The sequence below is a fragment of the Thamnophis sirtalis genome, unplaced genomic scaffold (assembly GCF_051295495.1).
Source record: "Thamnophis sirtalis isolate CommonGarterSnake01/CBP01778 unplaced genomic scaffold, rThaSir2_p1.2 scaffold_11, whole genome shotgun sequence".
NCBI lineage: Eukaryota > Metazoa > Chordata > Lepidosauria > Squamata > Natricidae > Thamnophis > Thamnophis sirtalis.
This window is the reverse complement of record NW_028261391.1, coordinates 47,147,811-47,171,816: the sequence shown is the minus strand read 5'-3', so window position 1 is coordinate 47,171,816 and position 24,006 is coordinate 47,147,811. Positions and strand designations below refer to the sequence as shown.

The 24,006-nt window shown below is 40.0% G+C and overlaps 1 protein-coding gene across 2 annotated transcripts in view; it reads right to left on the bottom strand.

Moving 5' to 3' along the window:
* TRIM8 (tripartite motif containing 8) overlaps positions 1-24,006 on the bottom strand; it is a 69,629-nt gene that overhangs the window by 5,271 nt on the left and 40,352 nt on the right. For both annotated transcript variants that reach the window (XM_087725760.1, XM_014053449.2), the window contains exons 3-5: positions 4,902-4,997; positions 3,660-3,893; positions 433-464 (exon numbers count right to left, since the gene is read on the bottom strand). In XM_087725760.1, the coding sequence (XP_087581886.1) occupies positions 433-464; positions 3,660-3,893; positions 4,902-4,997 (362 nt within the window). The remainder of the gene's footprint in view (positions 1-432; positions 465-3,659; positions 3,894-4,901; positions 4,998-24,006) is intronic.

Here is a 24,006-nt window from a genome sequence, read left to right as displayed (position 1 = left end):
ACATGTTTCTGTCACTACTAACAGAGAACAGTTATGGAGATTCTCTGGTTTTGCAGATACAGAATTTTGCATAATTCAAAGTATCTTTTTCTTCTCTGATTTGAGTGGATACAAGTAACACAAGTGTGTAGCAGAAACTAAAGCAGAAATCCCCCCAAACCATAGTTCCATCAATGCAGAAGCCAAACTTGTTTTTCTCATGTTTGAGAAATATAGTTGTCATATTCTTGAAATCTCTCTCTGAGTAAACTACACAGCAGAGAGTTCCATTACAGTGCAACAATAACCCATGGTTATAATAATGGCAGCTGAGGAAAGAAATCAGCTTTGTTAATGTTATCTTTACAGCCACTCAGATGGTTATCTGGATTTCCTGCATTTCAAACCCACCCTCTATTATGAATCCCAAATTGCCGCCAATAGATTTCTTACCTATCCATCAAGATCTTCACCGACTTTGTATTCTAGAACAGAATAAAGAAGTACAATTAGTAGTTGTCAATCATAAATCTCTGATGGCACATAAACTACAGTTTTCCCAATTCTGCAGATATCTCGGGTGTTCTCACTGATTATATAAATTTATTAAATTCATCTCCAACAACTTATAGGTACTCTATAACCGAACTACCTGATACTCACAGCTCATAGAGTCATGTGTTTTGCATATTATCAGATTCATTCTCAGCATTTTCCAAAGTTTTTCAGTTAACAAGAATGGCTTCTGGCTGAAACTCTGGAATCTAGTGGCCACCATTATGAATACTGTCAAGGTAGATGGCAAATGTTTCTTCTCATAAAAAATAATCTGGATTTCTTTTCAGAGTTGTTGTAAAGTTCATGAGAATATATGTAAAGCATTTTGAAGTACTATATTACTACTCCCCCCCCCCCCGGCCCGGTTTACAGTATTACATTATGCTTCTACCATAACCCTTCATTTCTCTGTTTTAACTGAAATATATGGGATCAGTATGGAATCAGCTATTCAAGTTCAATCAGTGGTATACAATATCTTATGTTAATTGCAAAAAATACTAGTAGTTTGCACAAAGTTTCTTGGTTTTAGGTAGATTTGCTATGATCTCCTGGACTACAATAATGAAAATAAGAGATCTTTCTTAATCTTACACATTTAATTAATCTTACAAATAATCTTATCTCTGAAACAAATAGCAGAAGTTACTAAGCAAATATTTTGAGTTAGGTGAAAACCCAATCTTATCTATTGCTCTATAACAAGTCTAATTTTTATCATTTTAACCTTAGTATATGGCAAGATAGCCCCAGGATTTTAGAGCACAAGATTACCACTATTGCTGTCCTTGACTTCATTCAACATTCCAACATTCCAACATGCATCTACTGAACCTCACATTATTATTTTTTACCTCACTCTGCCATTCTTCTAGTAGTCTGGTTTGGGACTCTTGCTGAAGCACAATTATGCGTAATATTTTGTATAAACCCACTTAATGAGATATTCTAGTAGAATATAAATACCTTGCCAATCAATTATTGAGATTTACAAGGAAGCTTCTTTTTAATAGAGCCATTAATATTCATGAGGCAAAGAAATTTCCTAAACTGGGTATTAGGCCATTTGGTGTACATGAAAAGATTTTTAGATAAGAATGCTGAGTAGAACCTTATTTGAAGTAAGGTCTGAAGTAATCTTTTTACTCATTCATCTGCAGTATGACCTAAGAAGGCTACATTTAGAAAACCAATAGGAGAGTTGACTAGGCATCTCCAACCCAATTTGGATTTGAATCTCAAATCCAAATACATAAGCCTAAAAGAGTTGATTGGATTCTGTCCTTGGGCCACTTGACCAAAATATAATAGTTTTATTTTATTTCAACTACAATTTCTTTTATGGTGGGTAATAATATTGTTATCTTTGCCTTAATCCTTAAGGCAACTTTCCTCAACTTGACATCCTTTGAGACATGGTGCTAAAACTCCCAGAATTTGCTGCAACTAGGACTTCTAGTCCAACACATGTGTTGGACACCAGATATGCAACTATTTTCAAAAACAGTCAACAGAATCCCCAAACCTGTTTAAACGAATGTTATTTGAAATATCTATCTAAATCCATCTCTGTCCAGGGGCTGAACTGGAACTTTCTCTCCTGTCTAAGAGCTGCATGAAGTGTGATAGCTGACACTGTAATATCCTTAGAATAGGCAGGATTGAATTTTGTGTGAATTTTAGGGTTTAGACGAGGATAAATATTCATTTTGTGCCATCAAGTTAACTCTTGGTGACCGCACAGATTTTCTCCAGGAATATCTATCCTTAATCTGGCCCTTAATGGGCTTCCACAATGTACCCATTGCTCTTGTAACCGAGTAAAATTTCAATCATCCATTTAGGAAGGAGAAACTGCGGGGCCATAAATGGGCTCAGAGCAACCAAAGGTTCAACAATATTGTTGTGCTGTATGCATTCAAGGGCACGGGTAATATTGCTGATATTCATGTATCCTTGGTCACTAGTTCTTTTAGGCAGCTTGGGATACTGTAACTTAGGAGAACGTTTTACCAAATAATACTATGAAGTAGATTAGGTCAAGAGAAGATGACCCATTAAAAATCATCAAAAATCGTTATATCTTTGCTGCTATATATCCAACATAATTTGGGCTGAGAATATCATATATAAAATAATTTAGCACTTGTCCAATTTAAGCTCTACTTAAAACTAGAACATATAGATAAGGAAGAAAGAACTTTAAAAAATATTATGCTACCAAATTATCCAAGTTTAACATTTATCACCATTAAGTCCTTTTGATCAATTCTATCTCCCTGCCAAGTGGTAAGATTAACCATATATTTGGATGTCTCCATGGTATACTATATGGTAAAATGAAAGATAAAATAATGTTCTGCATGGGCTAATTTTCAACTCTTACTTAATAACTTTAATTCCCACTGTTAATTTTGACACTGCTAATCCATATGCAGAAATTGTATGGGTCTTAGCATTAGTTTGGAATATGTTTAAATCCATCCATGAGAACTAAGAGTAAAAACCTCTCCTATTATACCCTAGAATTTTTATATCAAAGTTTGTTCTACTTCTCTTATTACTTCTATAAACCTTTTTCAGACATTCTCATCCTTTGTGGACAAAGTAGCATTTAAACATGCAGAAACAGACAGCATTTCTATATCAAACAGAGAAATAGAATAATAATTGAATACTCTTTTCTATAGGAACATATATTCTTTCATTCTCTGCACAATATTTTTGTGTGTTGCTGCAGAAGCTTAAGAATTATTAAAGAGAGAGAAGCCATAAACAATCAAACAAATAAGGAAAACTGACCACAGAAAGTTAATCAAATCTAAAATAATATCATTTTGCCAGGTAAATATGGGAGGATTCATCAAGGTAACTTGAGAAAAACAAAGGCAAAGAGATGGGAGATGGCATATGCAAGCTGAAAAGGCTATAATGAAGAAAGGGGAGAAAGAAGAAATTCCTATTGCTAGGATGGGAGATAAAGATTAGAAATGAAATTACAACTTGTGAGCTTAATGCACCCAGTACTGGTTTGAAGCGGCTGTTTAAAAGCTCTGAACCCTTCTTTTATTGTAAATGCTCAGCCCAGACCTCTCCTTCTCCAAACACATTCCACTTTTCACCTTCATGAAGTTGATGTCTTCTGTCTTGTCATACATGACCTGAACAGAGCTTAGCAGTTTCTTGGCCTCCTGCATGCGTTCACTCAAATGCAGCACCTGGGCAGCATTCTCATTGCAGAATTTGGCTTGGGCCTTGTCAAGGATCTCCATTGTTTTGCGCAGGTCCTCATCAAGTATCTGATGCATCTTCTCATACTGTAGGCGCACCTCATCCTTCAGCTGGCTTACCTTCTCCTATGGTACAGAGAAAGAAGAATGCCCAGAGTCAATGTCCTCTCTTATTTACTTACTACATCACTCATAACGGATAGTGGTGGTAATGCTGGATTCAGAAAATTTATTCTAGGCAATTTTCACTCTCATTTTTTACCCAGGTTCATTTGCTTTGCTCTATTGTCCTATATAAACATTCAAAGAATAAAGTTACTTCAAGATGTGAATTCAACAGAGTGGTGAGGGTGTGCATCTTAGCAAATCACACATAGCAGCTGTGAAGCATCATCTACAAGAAAATATTTTTTGCTTTTCTCCTTGATCAAGATCAGGCCAAATTAATCCTAGATCAAAATGGCAAAGACTGCATTCCAGCAGTGAATAGAGGTTTTTCACAGACACATTGTGGTACATCAATGCATCCCCTTAGCCCCACCTCCTCTACTACGCCAGGCAAATATGCTAGAAAGACAATTTCCCCATCTAACGATCAGCTGAAATATGAGGCTGAAGCAAAATAATTTTATATCTCATATTCAGTAGATTATTCATGCCCTGGGAGAGGAAGCTGCACTGGAAGACAGGGGCTTAAGAAAAAGTGTCTACGGCAGGGGTGTCAAACTTGCGACGACACGTTGTTGTCACGTGACGTATTGCAACATTTTCCCCCTTTGTTAAACCAGGGTGGGCATGGCCAGCGCATTAACCATCCGGCCTGCAGGCTGTGAGTTTGACACTCCTGGTCTAAGGTATGAAAAATACCTGTAGATTAGTGGTTCCCAATGTTCATGTATATCATAAGACATATTGAAATGATATAATTAACATTAGAGAGCTGTAGTGAATGATACTTTGGTGGGGATTCTCTAATTGTTCCATGCATGGAGGAACAATAATATATGACTATGCCATTTATTTTGTAGGGATTCCAAAGATTAAACCTTCACTGGAAATTCCCCTATCAAGAACATTTTTTCGTAAGGTGAATAGAATTCTTTTTGGTTGTAGCTTTAAGTAAATTAGAATTACTTCAACCAGGCGCTTGTCAGATTCCAACTTGTACAGCTGCTCCTCAATGTCTTGTTCACGCTCTTCCAGACGGTCCTGTTGCTTCACCAGCATCTTCTGCAAGAGAAGGAACAAGCAGAAGAAAGGCTGTTAAGATGCTGTAAGGGAGAGAGGAAAAAACTGAAAAGGTATATAATAATTACAATGAATGTTGGAAATGCTCATTGCATTCCACTGTTCTTTCTGTAAAAAGTAACAGAATGACAGTGGCAAGCCTAGATTTGTATTTCAGTAATCTGAAGAGTGTTCAGTAAATTAGAAAAAGAAAAAAAAGGTAAACAATTTGTTCTTCCACTCACCATCCCTACTTCTATGGTAATATACTATGAACTAGAACGGTACATATTACAAATGTGACTCTTATTTGTTTAATTAATCAACTTATAGGCCATTTCAATTGCAGTTGCAACTCTAGGTGACTCACAAAATATAAATAATTAGAATTTTCAAAAGAACAAAAAAGAGAGAAATAATGAAGTGAAAACAATTAAGAACAGTAGGACTGCTAAGGACCACCTTGAGAAAACAACATATCATCAAAAACATAGATCAAAATGTTGGCCTGCAAATCACCTTACCCCCCCCCCCCGCTTGATAAAAAATCTAGGCTTTTTGAAAAAGGAGCAAGGTTGGGGCCACACAAACAGTGGGTGAATGCGGCTTCTCTTGAACTCCCGATTTTTTTTCAAATTCTTGAACGCCATGCAGAAGTTATTAAAGACTAAAGACATGTGCCTCAAAAAAGGTAAATCCATTATGTTACATAAGACTTTATTCAAATCATTTATTTTTTATTTTGTAAGCAACAGGTATCTGCCAGAAGTGAGAGAAAACCCACCCTCCCTCTCGCTCTCTCACACACATACCAACTACATGAATATTTTGCTAATCGGGAAATATTATATTGGGATGCTTCTTGTTCTTAGATGGACTTTTACAACCTTAGTTGTTCAAATCTTTGCTATGAGCCATCTTACCAAACTGTATCTTTGTTTCTTAAACTTTAAGAGATTAAAAACAGAATTTCCACCCAAAATCATTTTTTCAGGTTGAAGTGCAGTCTAGCTGTTCTATACATATTAGAGACTAAAAATAATACAGCTATGATAACAAGAAATTAAACATAATAAATACCTAACTATGCAAAACCATCCTTAGATAATTTCCTTTGTATTTATTTTATTCTTGCTATTATTATGATCTTATTTTTCACCTTCAAAGTTCTTCCAATTCTGAGGAAATTATTTCTGAAATGCTATAAACTATTGTTTTAAACAAGAGAGTTTTTACTTTAAACTATAGCACGTTTTAGGAAAGTTTAATATAAACATAAATAACTGATAGCATTTTACATCACCTAAAAATTATTGATACTACTTTGCCTACTTATTATGCACTAAGCAGATAAGGCCATTTCTACTTAAAAAGCTGTTTCCCTGGGTCATTTGGGTGGGTAGAAGGAAAAGAGGCAAAGAAAGAAAAAGATTCCCCACAGAAGACATTGGACTTATAAAAACACTTTAGGCAAACAGGTCTTCAGATAACTAAGCTTCCTTGTTGAATGTTACAAAGAACATTACTGTAATTTCAAACAAATGAGTTTTCTGTGATAATGAAGAGCCAGATAAACCAGTCCTGTAGAATTTCTTCCTTTTGCTTCAATAAGCAGCTTCTACATACAAATAGAATGCAGTTTGATTTCAGATAATATTACCCAGATATGAAACTTATTTTTATATGACTAAGGTAATTTCAACTGTTGTATGAACTGTCTACCTTTGACCACTTATCACCCAGGTAACTGCAGGTTACTTCTCTGCCCTACTTCCATGGAAATGAAGTTGTTTTATTTTTTCATTGTTAGGAAGATGACGAGGCTGAAAGACACTGACATGCCCAAGGCCAACCCTGGCAGATTCTTGTCACAGCAGATTCAAGTTATCCTAGTTCAAGCCCAGCATTAAATCCTTACATTACACTGGGGAAGTATTCTCATCAACCTATTGTCATTACTCACTAGATAGAATGGTATCTCACCTAGCTGGCAATAAATATTAAGCTAGAAAAAGTTTAGAAACACAGACAGATACATAGCTCAAATAAATATGCTGATGCCATACATGAAAAAAACCAATGCCGCATCCCAAAATTTGTCGTGTAATAATTAATTACATGATAGCCCTGGCTTGTATTATTTTGAAATGCAAATTTTTCCATTCAAGTTTCATCACCAGCATTTGGGAATGGATAGCATACAAGTAAGATAACTTAATAATCTATTACTGCTTAAAATAATACATTTTGACATACTGAATCTGTACAAGGATGTGACTCATAAGTAACATAGCTCTGGACATCTATTGAGAAATGACCTTCACATTTTATATTTGCCTGCAACAAGCATGTGGATGTGTAGTGTAAGTATCATATTCATTCATTGTGGTCTGCTATATATGTGACATCTGGCTGGGAAAATCTTGTGAAAGAGTTTGACTGTTATTGGGAGCAAGGGAGAGAGTGGGGTAGTTACTGTGTTTTGTATTTGGGTTTTTATTTCTGTAAGCTACCCAGAGTGACCATGAGTGAGCTGGGTGGTCACAGGGCTGTCTTAACGCATGGGCCTGATGGGCACTTGCTCGTGGACTCCATATTAATCTGTGTATGTTAACCCTTCAATGTACCTTGTATCATATAAAATATAGCAACATATTTACATTTTACTACATTTTTTATTAATGCTAACATGCAAATATACATTTAATTTTATCGACCATTTACATTTTTATTCCTGTGAGTAGTTGTTGTGCAAACCACAATGCACTGCTTTGCCTAGGGCCCATAATGCTGTTAAGACGGCTTTGGGTGGTCATATAATTTTTATAAATACATAAATATTGATTTATCTACAGAATTTGCAACCCGTTCTGCCTCCTGAGAATTGAGAACTTGGTGCCCTGGAGATGCCACCTCTTCAAGAAGAGCTAGATCCCCTAAGCTTCCATAGTATAGATTTATCATGGACTCTTTTGACTATACTAAATTGATTAAAAATTAATTATTCAAAATAAATAAATATCTATGTATTTCATTTCATTCTCTCTTTTCTGGCTACCTCCTCCAACTAATGAAATTTAACTGATATCAGCATTCCAAATGCCATGTAGAATTAAATCAGAGTCGAAGGCAAAACTATGCTTAAAGTTCCAATTTAATAAAGCAGGCATGTTGGCATAGTGCGGTGGGGATTCCAACTCTGGAAGTTACATCAGAATCCCACCCAGTTAAAAGTTCATGATCTTATCCCCACACCCACAATCCATCACATGGTGCAATCTCCTTCTTCCACACTGGCGTCCATGCTCAGCTTCTTCCGGTCAGGTGTGAAAGTGTAGAGACAAAGGATGACAATACATTCCAAAATCCTACTCCTTCTAATCCCCCCTCCCATTGACTATACTTAAAGAAACAGCATAATATAATTAGAGAAAGTGTGGCAGGCCAAAATTCTAAAAGGAATATAAATGCAGGCCTGACAACTGACACCATTCAAGCTGAGTTCTGCATAGGAAATCATTATCTTTGTACTACTAGGGAGTTTTAAGCAGTAATAGATTATTTAGTTATCTTATTTGTACGCTGCCCATTCTCAAATGCTGGTGATAAAACTTAAATGGAAACATTTGCATTTCAAAATAATACAAACCAGGGCTATCGTGTAATTAAAATAGTTGGTATGTTATTTAATTCTAACTATTTCAATTTATATAAACTGCAGATAATCAAAATCAAAGATAATTATAAATATCTATATAATTTATAAATAATTTAGACAATCCATTTAAGATGTAACAGAATACTAGAAGATTCATTCTTTTCTAGGGATAAGAAATATAGGATAAATCTCCTAAAATAAATCTCCATAGTCAGCCTTTCTGAACAGCTGTCCAGGCTAAGTGGAGATGATGTAACTTGTATTCTAACACCACTGATGAACAACACATTTGGAAAAGCTATTTAAATATTTAACTTTAAAATAATCTGTTTCTTCAAAACGTTATGCAAAATAGTTGTGTTTCCTACTCAAGCTATGTTAGTAATTGATAACAAAATCTCCAGGAACTGGAGATAAAGGAGACAGCAAAATATTTTGATATAATACAAAGTATTCACATTTCTGACTTTTGGGGAAGAAAATCTCAGGTGACAGCATATTTGTGGAACCGTAGCGGATGTCACCTCCATGCCGTGTGCTGTGCACCAGTTGTCGAAAGACCTCCAGGTGGCATCGTATATCCTGGTCATGGAAGGTTGTCTGGACACCTTAATGGTGTGAATCACCTTGGTGGAAAGTCTGCCCCTACTCAGGAGGTCCCTTTCAAGTGCCCAACGTCTAGTTGTAACCACTGGGGCTCTGGATGTTGAAGCGCCCCCTGACTGAGAGAGACCTTGTGTTGGAGAATCCGCCAAGGAGGGCTGATGGAGAGACTCATCAAATCGACAAACCAGGTTCTTCTGGGCCAGAAAGGAGCCACTAGTAGGACCTCCGCTTCCTCCGACAGGATCTTCCGAATCACCCTGGGGAGAAGAGGCAACAGCAGAAACGCATACGGTAGCCCCGATGGCCACGGACAGTGAAGAGCGCGGACCCCTTTGGCTTGTGAGGTTTGAAACCTGGCAAAGAACCTGGGAAGGTATGTGTTCTCCGGGGTAGCAAATAGGTCGACTAGCGGCCGGCTGAACCTGAGACAGTTGGTGAAACAGGTCTGGATGCAGGTGCCACTCCGAGTGGTTGACTGTGGCCCTGCTCAGCCAATCCGCTTGGATGTTGTTTACCCTGGAGATGTGCTCCACTTAGATCGAGCACAGGTGCCTTTCTGCCCACCTTCTCAGGCATTCAGCCTCCACCATCAAGGAACTGGAGCGTGTGCCCCCTGGCCTTGGTCGCCACATTGTCTGTAAGAATAATCACATGATGTCCCTGGATGCTGCTGTGGAAGTAAAGAAGGGCAAGTCTCATCACTCTCAACTCCAGCCAATTGATGCTGTGCGATGCTTTAGCTGTCGACCATCTGCCTTGCGCTATTTGGTTGTGGAGATAAGCTCCCCAGCCGAAGAGGCTGGCGTCTGTCGTGATGGTGAGACAGTCTGACTCCTTGAAGAAGGTGCCCTTTGCCAGAGTGGGGGACAGCCACCACCTGAAGGATCGGCGTTCCCGCGGTGAGACCGGAATCAACGCCGGAGAGTTGCTCTCGTTGGCCCTTTTGTAAGGCAAGAGATGTTGCTGGAGCCGTCGAGAATGGAGCCGCGCCCAAGGCACGATAGACAGGCAAGATATCATTTTGCCTAAGAGCTGGGACAACTGCACAACCATGGCTTGAGAAGACTGTTGCACCTGCAGAACCCAGTCCCTGATGCTTGCCATCTGCTCCAGTGACAGGAAGACCTGACAGCTCACGGTGTCGATGATGGCGGCGAGATGCTGCAACCTGGTGGTCGGCTCTACGTGACATTTTTCTCTGTTGACCGAGAACCCATGATCCTGAAGGATTCTCATTGTGTACTGAAGGTCTTGTGTCGCTTGTTGGTGGGACGACGACTGGATAAAGATGTCGTCCAGGTAACATTGTAGCTGCACTGGACGAGATCTGAGGAAGGCTGCCACCATGCAAGTATTTTGGTGAAAGTCGGGGGGGGGGGCGATGACAAGCCGAACGGCAAAGCCCTGTACTGGTAGTGATGGCCTGAATAAAAGAACCTCAGGAATCTGCGGTGAGCTTTGCGAATGGGGACGTGGAGATATGCCTCTATGAGATCTATGGATGTTAGTAGATCTCCCAGCCTGATGCAGCCCAAGATCGATTGGAGGGATTGCATCTTGAACCTCCTGTAAGCTATGTGGTGGTTCAGCTTTTTAAAATCTAGTATCCCCTCTCCACCTCCCGGAATTCTTTGGGATAAGGAAAAGTATGGAATAGAACCCTCTCCTTTCCTGACCTGGTGGAACCGGTTCTATGTCCCTGATGTCCCTGAAATGAAGAATCTCCTGTTCCATGAGAGCCTTCTTGACTGGACAAGAGGGGGTTGGGCACTGAATGAAGTGGCGAGGAGGAGGGGATAGGAACTCTAAGGTGAGACCTACGCGGATCATTTGCAGGACCCACTGATCTGATGTGATTTGCTCCCATTGGGCGTGGAACAGTTGAAGATGCCTCCCGATGGGAGCCATCCGCTGATGGTCACTTGTATCACCTGAAGGGTCTGGAGCCAGATCCCCCACGAAAGGGGCGTTTGGAGAAGTTCTGCTGGCATCCCCGGTCACAAAAGGGCTGATGATCCTGGGACCTGTCAGTGAATTTGAATTTGAATTTGAATTTCCTTTATTTGTATGCCGCCCTTTTCCCTGGGGGGACTCAGGGCGGCTCACAATTCAAAAAGGGAGGGGGGGAAAGACAAACAGTATTCCAATATGGAAACAATACAACATATTAAAAGAGAGCACAACAGTCACACAATTCGGGTGGGGTTGAAATCTTAACCCCAGGCCAGCCGGGACAGCCAGATCTTTAAAGCGGCGCGGAAGGATTGAAGGGTGGTGAGGGTCCGAATCTCCACGGGGAGTTCGTTCCAGAGGGTCGGAGCAGCCACCAAGAAGGCTCTCCTCCGGGTAGTTGCCAGTTTGCACTGGCTAGTAGATGGAATTCGGAGGAGGCCTAATCGATGCGATCGTATCGGTCTAGTGGAGGTAATTGGCAGTAGGCGGTCTCTCAAATACCCAGGCCCACTACCATGAAGGGCTTTATAGGTGATAAGTAGCACCTTGAAGCGCACCCAGAGATTGACAGGCAGCCAGTGCAGCTCGCGGAGAATAGGTGTAACGTGGGTGAAGCGAGGTGCACCCACAATCGCTCACGCGGCTGCATTCTGGACTAGCTGAAGTCGCCGAATGCTCTTCAAGGGCAGCCCCATGTAGAGCACATTGCAGTATTCCAGCCTAGAGGTCACAAGGGCACGAGTGACTGTTGTGAGGGCCTCCCGGTTCAGGTAGGGACGCAACCCTGGGGGTAGGGGCATTGAAAGGAATTGGAACTAGAGGAAGGTTGTATGGCCTTAAAGGACTTTCTCCTATAGAAATTGGAACCCTTATGGTCAGATTTTTTACTGTCCGAAGGCATGACCTTCTTCTTGTCCTTATTTTCAATGAGGACAGGATCTAGGGCCTCCCCAAACAGTTTGCCCTCTTTAAATGGGGCAGAAGCAAGCTTCCATTTGGACCTCATGTCTACGTTCCAGTGCCTAAGACGTAAAAGGCGATGGGTGGTGACGTTGGAAGCCAGGGCCCTAGATGCAAACTTGGAGGCGTTCCGGGTTGCGTCTGCTGTGTACTCTGTTGCCACAATAATCTTATTGACATCCGGCCTCAATTTGGAATCCCCGGCCGAGAGTTTGGTGAGTAGCTGCCTCAACCAGAGGAGGGAGGCCCTGGAGAGGAAGGACACAGAAGCGGACGCCTGATGAATCTTGTGGCAGGCCTTCTCTCCTCTCTTGTCATCTGCTTTGAGCCCCTCCAGGAGGTCTGGGAGAAGCACTGAGGAGGAAGTGAGCGCTTCCCCCAGCGCTTCCACGGGAGGCAGTTTCAGCAAATCCTCCAGACCCGCATCTACCATGTATAATTTCCTGTCACTACCACTGGGGGTGGCGAGGGTGCCTGGTTGCACCTGTTGCTTCTGTACCACACTGAGGAACAATTTTGGAATAGGCACAATCTCCTGTGCCTGAACTGGTTCCTCAAAGAGACCGTCACTGAGGTCCGCGGGATTAGGAGCTGTTTGAGCTGGAGGGGAATATCCCAAGTGGGTCGAGGCTTTAGCCTTACTCAATATAGTCTTGAGATGGGCATGCTTAAATAATCCAGTAAAGACGAGCTTGTCAGGGATAACCCCCTCCCAAGCCGAATTCTCACTGGCCAGTGAGGAATTGGGAGAAGAAGGGAGAATGGCCTGAGGAGCCTCCTGGGATGAATTCTGGGCCGGGGTAGGACAGGACCTGCGTGGGTGTTTGGCCTGCTGCAGCATGCCTGCTTCTATCTCTTGGGAGATAGTCCTAGCGATGACCTCCTGCATTTCCACTGGTAGATCGGGGCCCCGATCCCCAGCAGGGCGGGTCCTAGTGGAGGGTAGGGTGGCTGGCTGCTGGGGCGCTAGCGGACCCACAGGGACTAACTCCTCCTCTGGCTCCGATGGACAAGCAAAGGGATCAGCGTGGTTGGTCAATGAGGGCCTTGGAGACCCTGCCATGGCCAGGGAAGCAGTAAGGGAAAACTCCTGCCCCTCATTCTCACTATCTGAGGTAGAATGCCCTTGGCTGTGTTGGGCTTCGGTGATGGCTCCCTAGGGGACGCTTGCCTGAAGGCCTGGGCCTGCTCTTGAGCCTTATCAAACTGTTTTTCTAAGGCCTTCTGACGGCGAATGGTGTCCCTGTCTAGGCCTGAGCCCTGCCGCTTACCCTGCCTGGAATAGGATTTTCCCCCCGATGGCCTCCCTGGCTGCTTTGCCAGCCTGTCTGGAGAAGTCCCTGCTGGTGGCAGGGTCTGGTTGTGGATCCTCAGGGACCCTGTCTACCATTGCTGCTCTGATGGGAAGAGGTTACCAGAGGCAGGGAATCCACCACTCACCACCTCCAGGGGTGTGTAGATGCAGGCTGTAGCACTCTGAAGAAGAGGCACTGAGGGCAGCAGGGAGGCTTGCATAGATGTAGCACAACAGAGACTCCCTGGGGCAAGCCACAATGGCTCCCAGCACCCACGCAGGTCAGACACCAGGATGACAACTCAAGGGGGCCAAGAGAAACTCCGCTGCCGCTCTCCTGGGATAGGAGGAAGAACAAGAGGAGCAGACCCGCCAGATTGCTGGACAGGAAAATCACGGGCAAACAAAATGGTGGCCATGACTCTGCCCTTCTCAAAATGGCCACCGGAATTTACAATTGACGATCCCAAGGCTCCGTGCCAGCCGCCAGCTCCCCTGGGCGAGTGCGGACAACAGCAGCAGCAAACTAGCCTCAACTAGGAGTCTGATCGCAGCGGGACTCCCACCCACATGCCTCCACCGGCAGCTGCCTGCAACCTTGTGGCACCCAGGCGAACCCAGGATACCGTGGAGGCTGAGGAAGGTGAAAGCGAGGGAAACACACAAACAAAAAAATGGGGAAAAAAGGTGCTCACTGAGGAAACAAAGGGGGAAAAGGAAATAAAATAAAAGGAAATAAAAGGAAAAGGAGAGTCCAAGCTATCTGCAAGAAGAGAAACTTGAAGTGCGTCCACTGGCCTGACTGAATTGAAAAAAACTGGAGACTGGTCAGCACCAGAGGCATGGCTAAAAGTTTCAATGCAGTCCTGGGCAGATTGGCTGTATTAACCCATGCTTGGACTCTCCAAGCGGAGCACAAGAAAACAGAGGAGCTTTGGTTGAAGGCTGTTCTTTTTTCTTTTTTTTTAATTTTAAAAACTTTATTAAATATATTTCAATGTTAAAAAGCAACATATAGTTCCAATCATTACAGCGTTTCCATATCAATGTTGCTCACATTAACATAGTTACTAACTATGTACATTACTATGCTATGAATTATATATACAATTAAATTATATCAATATTTACAGGCATACATTTCTTTCTTTTTAATATCTTACATATTCTTTATGTATTAGCTTTACGTCTGTCTTCCAACCAAATGTACCATATATTCCAGATTTTATGGAATTCTAATTCTTCTCTCTCCTTTAACTCCATGGTTAACCTATCCATCTATACACATTCAAGTACTTTTCTTATTATCATTTGCTCAGAGGGAGTGTTCTTGCATTTCCAATTTTGAGCAAAAAACGATTCTAGCTGCAGTTAATATATGCAGTATTAAATATTTCCCCTTAATATGTCCAAAAGGCTGGTTTCTCCATGTCCAGAGATATTATTGCCTCCTGAAGGCTGTTCTACTGACCATCCTTGTACAAGCAAAACCAAGTGCAATGAGCCTATTTATTTTTTTCAGGAACAAGTTAAATCCTTTCTGTTTCTTCCAGTGCTGGCATCTAAACCTCTACATGTTTGCTTTTGGGTTTGGCACTGAGGAGGGATAGGATGTAAATATCTGAAGACAGGCATGATGAAAATTCCCTGTCCCTTAAATGAACAAAGGAGCAAATTTAATATGTATTTTATGTAGATACAAAGTAATACCGTATTTGCTATGCCTTCTGTTGAATAATCACTAACAGGAATATTTATAGATACCAATGGCAATCACACTGGATTGCCATTGTACAAGTACAATTATCTTTGATTTTGAGTGCAGCTAAAGTGCAATATAAATATTCCAATGTTTCTAGATGAACATAGATTTCAAAACTGGGTAAATCTTTTGTTCAGATCTAGCAAACCATTACAACAATTCCAAGGCTTATTCACTAATTTTGAATAAGAGGTTCAGTGAAGAATTTTGCAGTGTTTAGGAAATCTAGTGTCTAGTATTAAAGATCTTTTTTTTTAATGGCCCATAGAATGGAATGAAAAGCATTTTATATAGATCAGTATTTGACATGTCCTTATATATCATAATAGTAAGTAGAATCAAACTTAATATTGCCACAAACTGTTCAGTAATATAATGTCCTAAATACCTTTTGTCTCATTTTTTCTAGAACCAATGCAAAAGTTTCTCATAGAGCAAAAAGAGACCAGATGTGTTACTATCCTTTATTTTTTTGATGTCACATATTGGAATTCATTTTCTATTTTAGTGCAATCATTGGAAGTTTAGTGTATGTGTCAATGATATGAGTTTAGGCTGGGCAGAATAAAAATATTTTAAATTAAAATAAAATATTAGCCACAATTTCTAATGCTCGGCTTTTGCAATCAATCACAACCATTCAGATAAATGAATTTAGAAGAGATGCTGTCTTGAAAAATGAAGCATCTCCTGTCTGTCATTAACCCACTGATATGAAAGAAGGATCTATGTCACTGATTCAAAAAACTAAAAAGGAGTCAAAGACCCGAGAGGATCAGTTCTAATATTATGCTGATATAGGATTTTTCTTCTTATGTTCCCTAACATAAATCAAGCCAAATGACTCATCCAGTTCCATTTAAATAAAGTGGTGAGTATCTAGTGATGAGTTAGAAACCCTGGAAAATTTAACAGCAAATCAAAGACAAAAGAAAACCACATGCCATTGATTCATTATTTAGGTATTCATTTTCCATCCTGACATTTTTAGTTTATCAGGACCTCTTTAAGAAACCTGAATCCATGATCAATTCTAATTCAGAGGAGTAACAAAACTTACTTCATCTTTTAATTCCCTAATCACACACATAGATTGTATCTGCTCTCATTTATATAGCCACATTAAATTGTTATTTTTTGAGTCTATGACATCCCAGTTTTTTGTGGATCAATTTGTTATAAGATAGTGATAGTTGCCTCTTATAAAGGGAGATGACCATACATCAAAAAAATAAAGGGAACAACATAAAATTACTATTTAAGATTGTCCTTGTATTTTACAGTTTACCCAACAGAATGGTACACTCCCCTCTTACATACTTTAAATTTCTTCCAGATTTCTACTCCTTGAATTTAAGAAAAAAGTGATTTTTTTTACATGTGTTATTAAAAATAAAAAATATTTTACAATGTAAAACTGAGACATATGGGTCTTGATAAAGCATGTATTGCAAAAAATAAGCTTACATTTCTCATCACTGTAATTAACCAAGTGTATGTATGACAAACCATGGCTCATAAGCATACTACTCATATACTCGAATTTCATTTTAGAACTGTTAAGTCCTATGTGAGAGCTAGTTATAACTAGAAACAATGGGATCAGAAACTTAGATTTATTTATCTTCCTATTCCTGTGGCAAATTGCAAGATTTCAAAAATGGGGCAATGTAAAATGCTTAACATTTCAGTTAGACCACAACAGCCTTTCCACACATGGAATCTTCTAGATATGTTGGATTGCAATTCTTACCACCCCAATTTACTGCCAGCCAGTGCTGACAGGTATGCTGCAAGCTCAAATTTAACACAACTTGGAGGGCATTGGTTGAGTGAAGGAGAGATTAAGAACAATTATAGCAGCTCATTCAACAACATGGTTCATCTGATGACTACTTCCTTATAGATCATAAATGACAAATCTGCTTTACCCCTCAGCAAAGTCATATCAACTAAAAGACATACTACATTTATCTTCAAAAGACAAAGTAAAAGTTGGAACTCCAAACAAGATAACAAGCAATCCTTGGCTCGACCTCTACAAAATGTTTTGAGTTTTACATCCCCACCCTACACAAGGCAAGTTTATTAAATGAAACAGAATACTTTGCTTCATTTAGTAAAATCTCCCTTAAATTAGTATAGCTGGTTCCCTAGCAATCGGTGACACAATGGTAGACAGGAAGAGTGCAGACACAATTTTGCTGTCTAAAAACAATAGACTACTAAATGAAAGGAAGTAGTATTCTACTTCCCTAGAGCTGATTTAGCTATTGGAGATCCCCGTTTACATTGATTTGGAGACAGGACTCATTCAGATAAGTTCCACAGACGGTAACATGAGAGAACCATGTGCTTGAATAACCTAATTCTCTCTCTTTCCCTGTCATCCTGTTTCAATTAGTTATTTTCAATAATTTCATGGGGTTTTAGCAACAGTAATAGTTTTGAATACTACATAGACAATCTGAATAGACACATACCTATCACTGCCTGTTGTTCCAGCTTCTTACATGTTCTATTTAAGTGACTTTTTTTGGTTAATAAATCTCCTAGTTAAGAACTTTTTAGATTCATATACATACAATTACTGCCATAAGATTTCACTGATTGAGAAGTGATATAAGAAATATTTTGAATAATAAATAAAAATGACCATTTTGAATTATCGAAAATACACACACACACACACACACACATACACACATACACACATACATACATACATACATACACATACCTACATACCTACAATCACCAAATTTACATGCTGCTCATTTCACAAAAAAACTGACTGCCGGAAGACTGTGACTGTAGTGCTTATTGGAAAGTGGCTTTCAGCAGAAACTTAAGCAAGTTTCATTTCTGTGGTAGAGTTGTAAGCACAAAGGTCTTGCATTCACTGGAGTGCAAGTATGACGGTTAGGGTTAGAGGCAACTGCAATAGTACCAGTGGTGGGTTGCAAATCCCGTTCCAACTGGTACAGTTTGAACGGGGCTGGCAGAGTCCTCATGGATGCACGCAGCGCGCGCATGCATCTTAGCGCCTCCGTGTCTTCAACTGTTCCACGCCCAATGCTGTACGTGCCATGCACCTGCGCAGAAGCACAGAAGCCTTTAAACACTGGTAAGGAGCAGGGGCGGGCCCTCCGGAGCACCGTACCAGAACGGTATCTGGGGCTCTGGGCTGGCTCCAGTACACCTGTACCAGGGTGTACCACCTGCAACCCACCACTGAATAGTACAAAATGTTTCTGTATGGCAATTGGAGCTGATTATTTACCCTGCTTTTGGGCAGCATCAATTTCTGGGAACATTCACACAACACCCTGTTAAAAGTTGGTAGAAGTCGGTTCTGACTACATTACTGTAGCATTAGGAATAGCTTTCAGGAAGAGATTGCAGAAGTAAAAAAAATAATCTCCCAATTCAGTATCATTTATAATTATATTTTAATTATTTTCAAATATGTACAATAAAATTAGCAAAGGCATTTAACATAAAATAACTTTATTTTTGTAAGCTGCCCAGAATCATTGAAAGTGAGTTCGGAGACCATATAAATTCTCTAAATAAGCAAACATTTCCACCTAGGAATTTAAAGAAAACAACCATGTGCAAGAACAATTTTTTAAAGATAATTTTAAATTATCTTCTCAAAATTCCCAGCCTACTCAGTGATGGCTGATTAGAATCCTATGCGTTGTATAAGCCATGAATTAGAAACCAAATGAGAAAGAAAGTCTTAGAACGATAGTTCAATATTTGCCACATTCATAAACATTACACAATTTAAGTCAACTACATGCAAATAGAAATCTATCGCAGCTGGCTAAAATTCCATATCTTTTCATATATTTGTGCAGGAACTCTACCAAGAATTTTCTGTTGAAGAGTTCATGAAATGTAGGCTAACCTAATGGCAACCAAGCAGGAAGAGCTGAACTTGGTGGGGCAATTCAGGAAACTTCCTTTCTTTAGTCTTATGGCACAAAGCCAAACCAAATGAGATGACACCCTTGAGGAGTAATGGAGTCAAGTGTGCTGACTACATAATTTAATGGGCCATAACTTTAAGTCATGCATGATAAGACCAGGATAATTAAATTTCATGCTTTAGAAATCCAAGGTCAGAAAGGCGTTCCCAGATCCTTACACTATATGTTGCATCACTCAGTCAACTGTATAGTTCTTCTCAAAAATTTGCCCTGGTCAGGTACAGAGAAAACTCAACAGCTGCATTGGACTTGTCATTTTCCTATGGAAAAATTCCATCTGATTTTAAGTTGAAAGTATTACAAAACAAATTAGAATAGAGATTATATGAAAGCTTTTTTCCATCCTCTTTTGCCAAAAACTAAACCATTGACAAGAGCCAGTTTGGTGGGGTAGTTAAAGCAGTGGCTAGAAACTGGGAGACAGGAGTTCTGGCCTGGCCTTAGGCCCAGCTGGGTGATCTTGGGCTAGCCACTTTCTCTCAGCCCTAGAAGAAGACAGTAACAAAACACTTCTGACAAATCTAGCCAAGAAAACTGCAGGGACTTGTCCAGCCAATCTCCCCAAAACAGACAAAATTGAATAGAAGAAAAAAATCCATTGCACCCTCTTGCTTTTGCTTCCAAAAAGTGGAATTCAAGAATACCAAATACTAAAGAAGCATGAATACCACAATGAGATTTAGGAAAGCTACCACAGAAATTGCCCTGCAATTCAGACTTCATCCCATCCTTGTTTTTCTTATAGTTGCAGCTTCACCCTATTTTTAGTTCTCCACAAAGCCCCCTCTTCCAAGTATATTTTTGATACAGAGTCAGAAGATTATTTTGTTTATAAAGGGAAATGTCAAAATATAGAAATAAATTATAAGGCAGAGAATTCTTGACAGAAAACTAGCATATGTAAAATTTCCAGAGGATTCCCCAAGGATAGTAAGAGAAATCTAGGGCATCTCTCTGAAATGAAGTATGGCTGATTTTAAGATTAACATACCATAGAAAACTCCACCCATTATTGTTATTACTAATAAGATGCTTCCTGGCTATGATGTGTCCTCAGACCTGGGGCTCTCCAGACATAGTGCCAGAATGCTCAGCAGTGGCCAAGTTTATTCTGGGAAAAGAGGCTAATACATACAGGGGGCTCTCAAATTGGGGAAGGATGGCTGCACACATCAATTACCCCAAAACCTACAAGAACAGTTTATTGGTTAATAATAATTTATTTACAGCAAGATGAGAGTAGAGTAGAATGAATGGGATTCAGAGAAGGGGTGGAGTGACCTTTGGCTTCTAAAACCTGAGTGTCATCCCTTTGACTCTGCTACTGAGTGCTGGGTTGATCTTATACAGGTTCCTTTTCAAGGACACAGGAGAAAAAATAATTAGCATTATCTGCAGAGGCTGTAGCCCAGTTGTCATCATATCTCAGTTTGAAATAATGCAGAAGAAAGAGGTATCAGCCCACTGAGACCCTGAAAGATTTTATATTTTTGTACGTTGCCATGGAAGAGATCTGCATTTCTTTTCCAGCAGGTTGATTTTTCTATTTGCAATTGACACATTCTTTTGGCACCAGCAGGATTATTTCAAAAGTAGTACCTTGAATACTAATGATGAGTGCAGCAGAGAGTGATGTGCTTCCAAGGACACACTCAAAAGATCCAGAACAAGGGCAGAGCAACATGTGAATGCCTTCAAGAACAGAACATTTGTGGGAGGGGAGGAGAGAATTCTATTCCATGTTCCTTCCCTTTGAAACAATGAATTATAACTAGACCCAGAACAGAGGCTGACCCATGCTTATACCTCAAGAATGAGTAGGTGGCCCAAGTACAATCTAGGTATTTTGGACTATAACTTCCTTAGGCCTTGATCTCTCCTGGTTTGCTTATCCCTGCCATCATTACTCCATTGTTAGTTTCCACTATTAATCTCCACATTATGTTGCTTATTTCATATGCAGGAAAAAGATACCTTATGGCTTTGCTTACTTGCCTGTGCGCCAGATGGGACATTTTGCTCTGAACTGGGTTTTTTTTCCTGTTTGTGGTAGTAATGTGACCCAGATCTCATTGGATGAGTGCAAAAATAGGGCAGAGAGAGATGACAGGCCAGATTTTAAAGCAAAATTAGCACTTGGATTCCTCTTTCCATCAGAGTCAGCTTAATCCTTACAATCACTGAAGGAAAGTGTGCTGAGGGTTCCTATCCTGCAAATGGTGAGGAGGTGAGATCCAATGAAGCAGCTTCCATTCTTTAGAACAATATTTTTCAAATGTCAATTTGAATAAGTGGCCTTCAACTCCCAGAATTTCCCAGTCAGAATTTTGGGAGCTGAAGTTCACATTAACTTAGAGTTGCCATGTTTGAAAAATGTCCTGTCACTCAATATGAGAAATGCCTCCCCCCCCCCATCTTTTAAGCTTTTAAAAATGTAATTGTTCTGCAGAGCATATGGGTGCTAATAGTATAAGGGCTACTTAGATGAGTTAGAATAAATTTTGTTACTTTTGTATGATTTAAACTATCTTGAGTCCTCTGCTAAAATGGGCAGTCTAAAATTATTGCACAAATATATAAACAAATGCATAGTTTACTTCCTAAACATTCCTTGATTCTTACCATTGTGTATTCACCTGACACAAGAAACCCATAAATATTAGCTCATCCATGTTTATAACACAAACATCTCCACAACAAAATTTACAACTAACCTATATGTGCAGTAAAACTGCACAGCCTGAGGGCATATACATAACTATACCAAGCCAGATTGGGGCCCAAGTTATATTTTTGAATGCCGTTCCACGCAAAGGACGGCCTCTTTGTTTCCTGGATGTTCTTTAATGGCAGATTGCTAAAAATGCAGCCCACAAGCATGTAATCTGAAGTGGGACACTAGATAGTCATGCAACTTTGATACACATTTGGATCAAACCCTGTTGGAGCTCAAAAAGAACAGGGCTACAAGTGAGAAAAATGGGGGCGACCAGCTTCAACACATACACTTTACACCCATCCCTTTCTTCCCTTTCCTGCTCTTGCTAGGGGTTAAAATTCTGCATTGTGTTTTGCTGCAGTTCTGCATAATAGTTATAGTGTCCAATGATACTGACCACCGAGGAACTTGTCTACTCAGATTCTAATTAGATTACACTACCTTGAACAGCAAAATGAGTGGAATGTTGCCAGCCATAAACGCCCAATGCAAAGGCCTGCATCAAACTGCAATCCATCTATCCTAAGGCTATGTGGGAAGGCGGCTTGCTCTGGCCCAGTTGCCAAAGCAACAGGGGGGCGTTGCCATGTGCATTGGCTCTGTAGGAGACCAAGGGGAATGAGGTCAGCAGTACTGTATGGCCTCGTCAATCACAGTAACATTAAACTGGTGGCCAAGTGAACAGATAAGTAGCTAAAAGAGCAGACCTTATCCTCTGCTAAGTAAGGAAAAGAATATGCCATATTGAAAAGCAATTCAGAGAAAATTGGAATTGGGGGGAGGGGGGAATAATAGTCAGTCACTCCAGACTTACTTGTTGAAACAGGAGCAAGAGTTAGGACCAAAAATGAGGAAGTAGCATGGAGGAAATTCCACTCACATTTCCCAGATGGCACTGACCAACCCTACTTCTGAATTTAGAATTAGTGTAACCTGTACTGTTGCCTGTTGATCAGGAGTGTAGGGTAAATGAGGCTGCACTCTTATCCATGCTCACCAAGGATTAAGGGCCATCAGACTTTAATAAATGTGCCAAGTATCAGGCCATAAAATGGAAATTCACAGCACACTTACCTCAAAGGAACTCCCTATTAAAATTAATAGGGATTACTTGGATAGGGCTATCAAATATTGCCTGCACGTTCTTTTTAAAAAAATATTTAAAAGCACAATCATAAAAAGGAGCAGAGAAAGAAATGTGATCACCTACTGAAGATCAGGGGGAAAAAATCAGTAATTGGCAGCAAAGAGATATAGACATCCTTAATTCTTTGTTGGCATCTAGTGGTAATCCACATTTTTACCATCTTGATCTAATACATAGGGCAGTGTTATTTCAGGAGGAACTTTGAATACCTTATGTGGAATGATGGATGCTGGTAAAATGTTATGCAAATAAAGACAAAAAGTCAAAAAGCCAAAACCACTTTGTAAAAGGTAGTAATTTGTGAATAAGAATTCAATCTCCTAAAATGTGGAGGCAATCATTAGTTCTAATCTGGTCTCTAATTTCAATGTGGACTTCTCCAAGATCTGTAAAGTCTTGCACCTCAAACTGTTATACATTAAAGCAAGCAATTTACCACCTGTCATTTAAAGACACTTGCACAGCAATATGCCAGGAATTTGAGGTTTACGCCTATAAAAGTTAAGAAGTAGCTGTAAAATACAACATTGTCTTGAGTTAGAAAATCAAAAACAAACATCTCTGGGGCAATCTATATGAAGATTTTAGTGTCACATGCTATAATAATACATATGTTGCTATACCTAAGGCTGATCAGTTGGCTTCTTATCTTTGGAAGCACTTCAGTTTTACAGAGAACATATTAATTATCAATAGGAAAAAAAGATGCTCCTTATTTGTGGGTTAGTACCTATTTTTGGCCTGGATATCACATTTCTGTCTGCTGAGCCTTAGGGCTATCCAGAAGTGATCAGAGTGATGTTAGCAGAGCTGCTGAACACTATAGCATGCAATTTTTTTAAATGAGAGAAACCGTTTGCTTACCTGAATGGTCGTTCTCTAGGCGCTGCGGAGTGTCCCAAGTACGGGTTAACT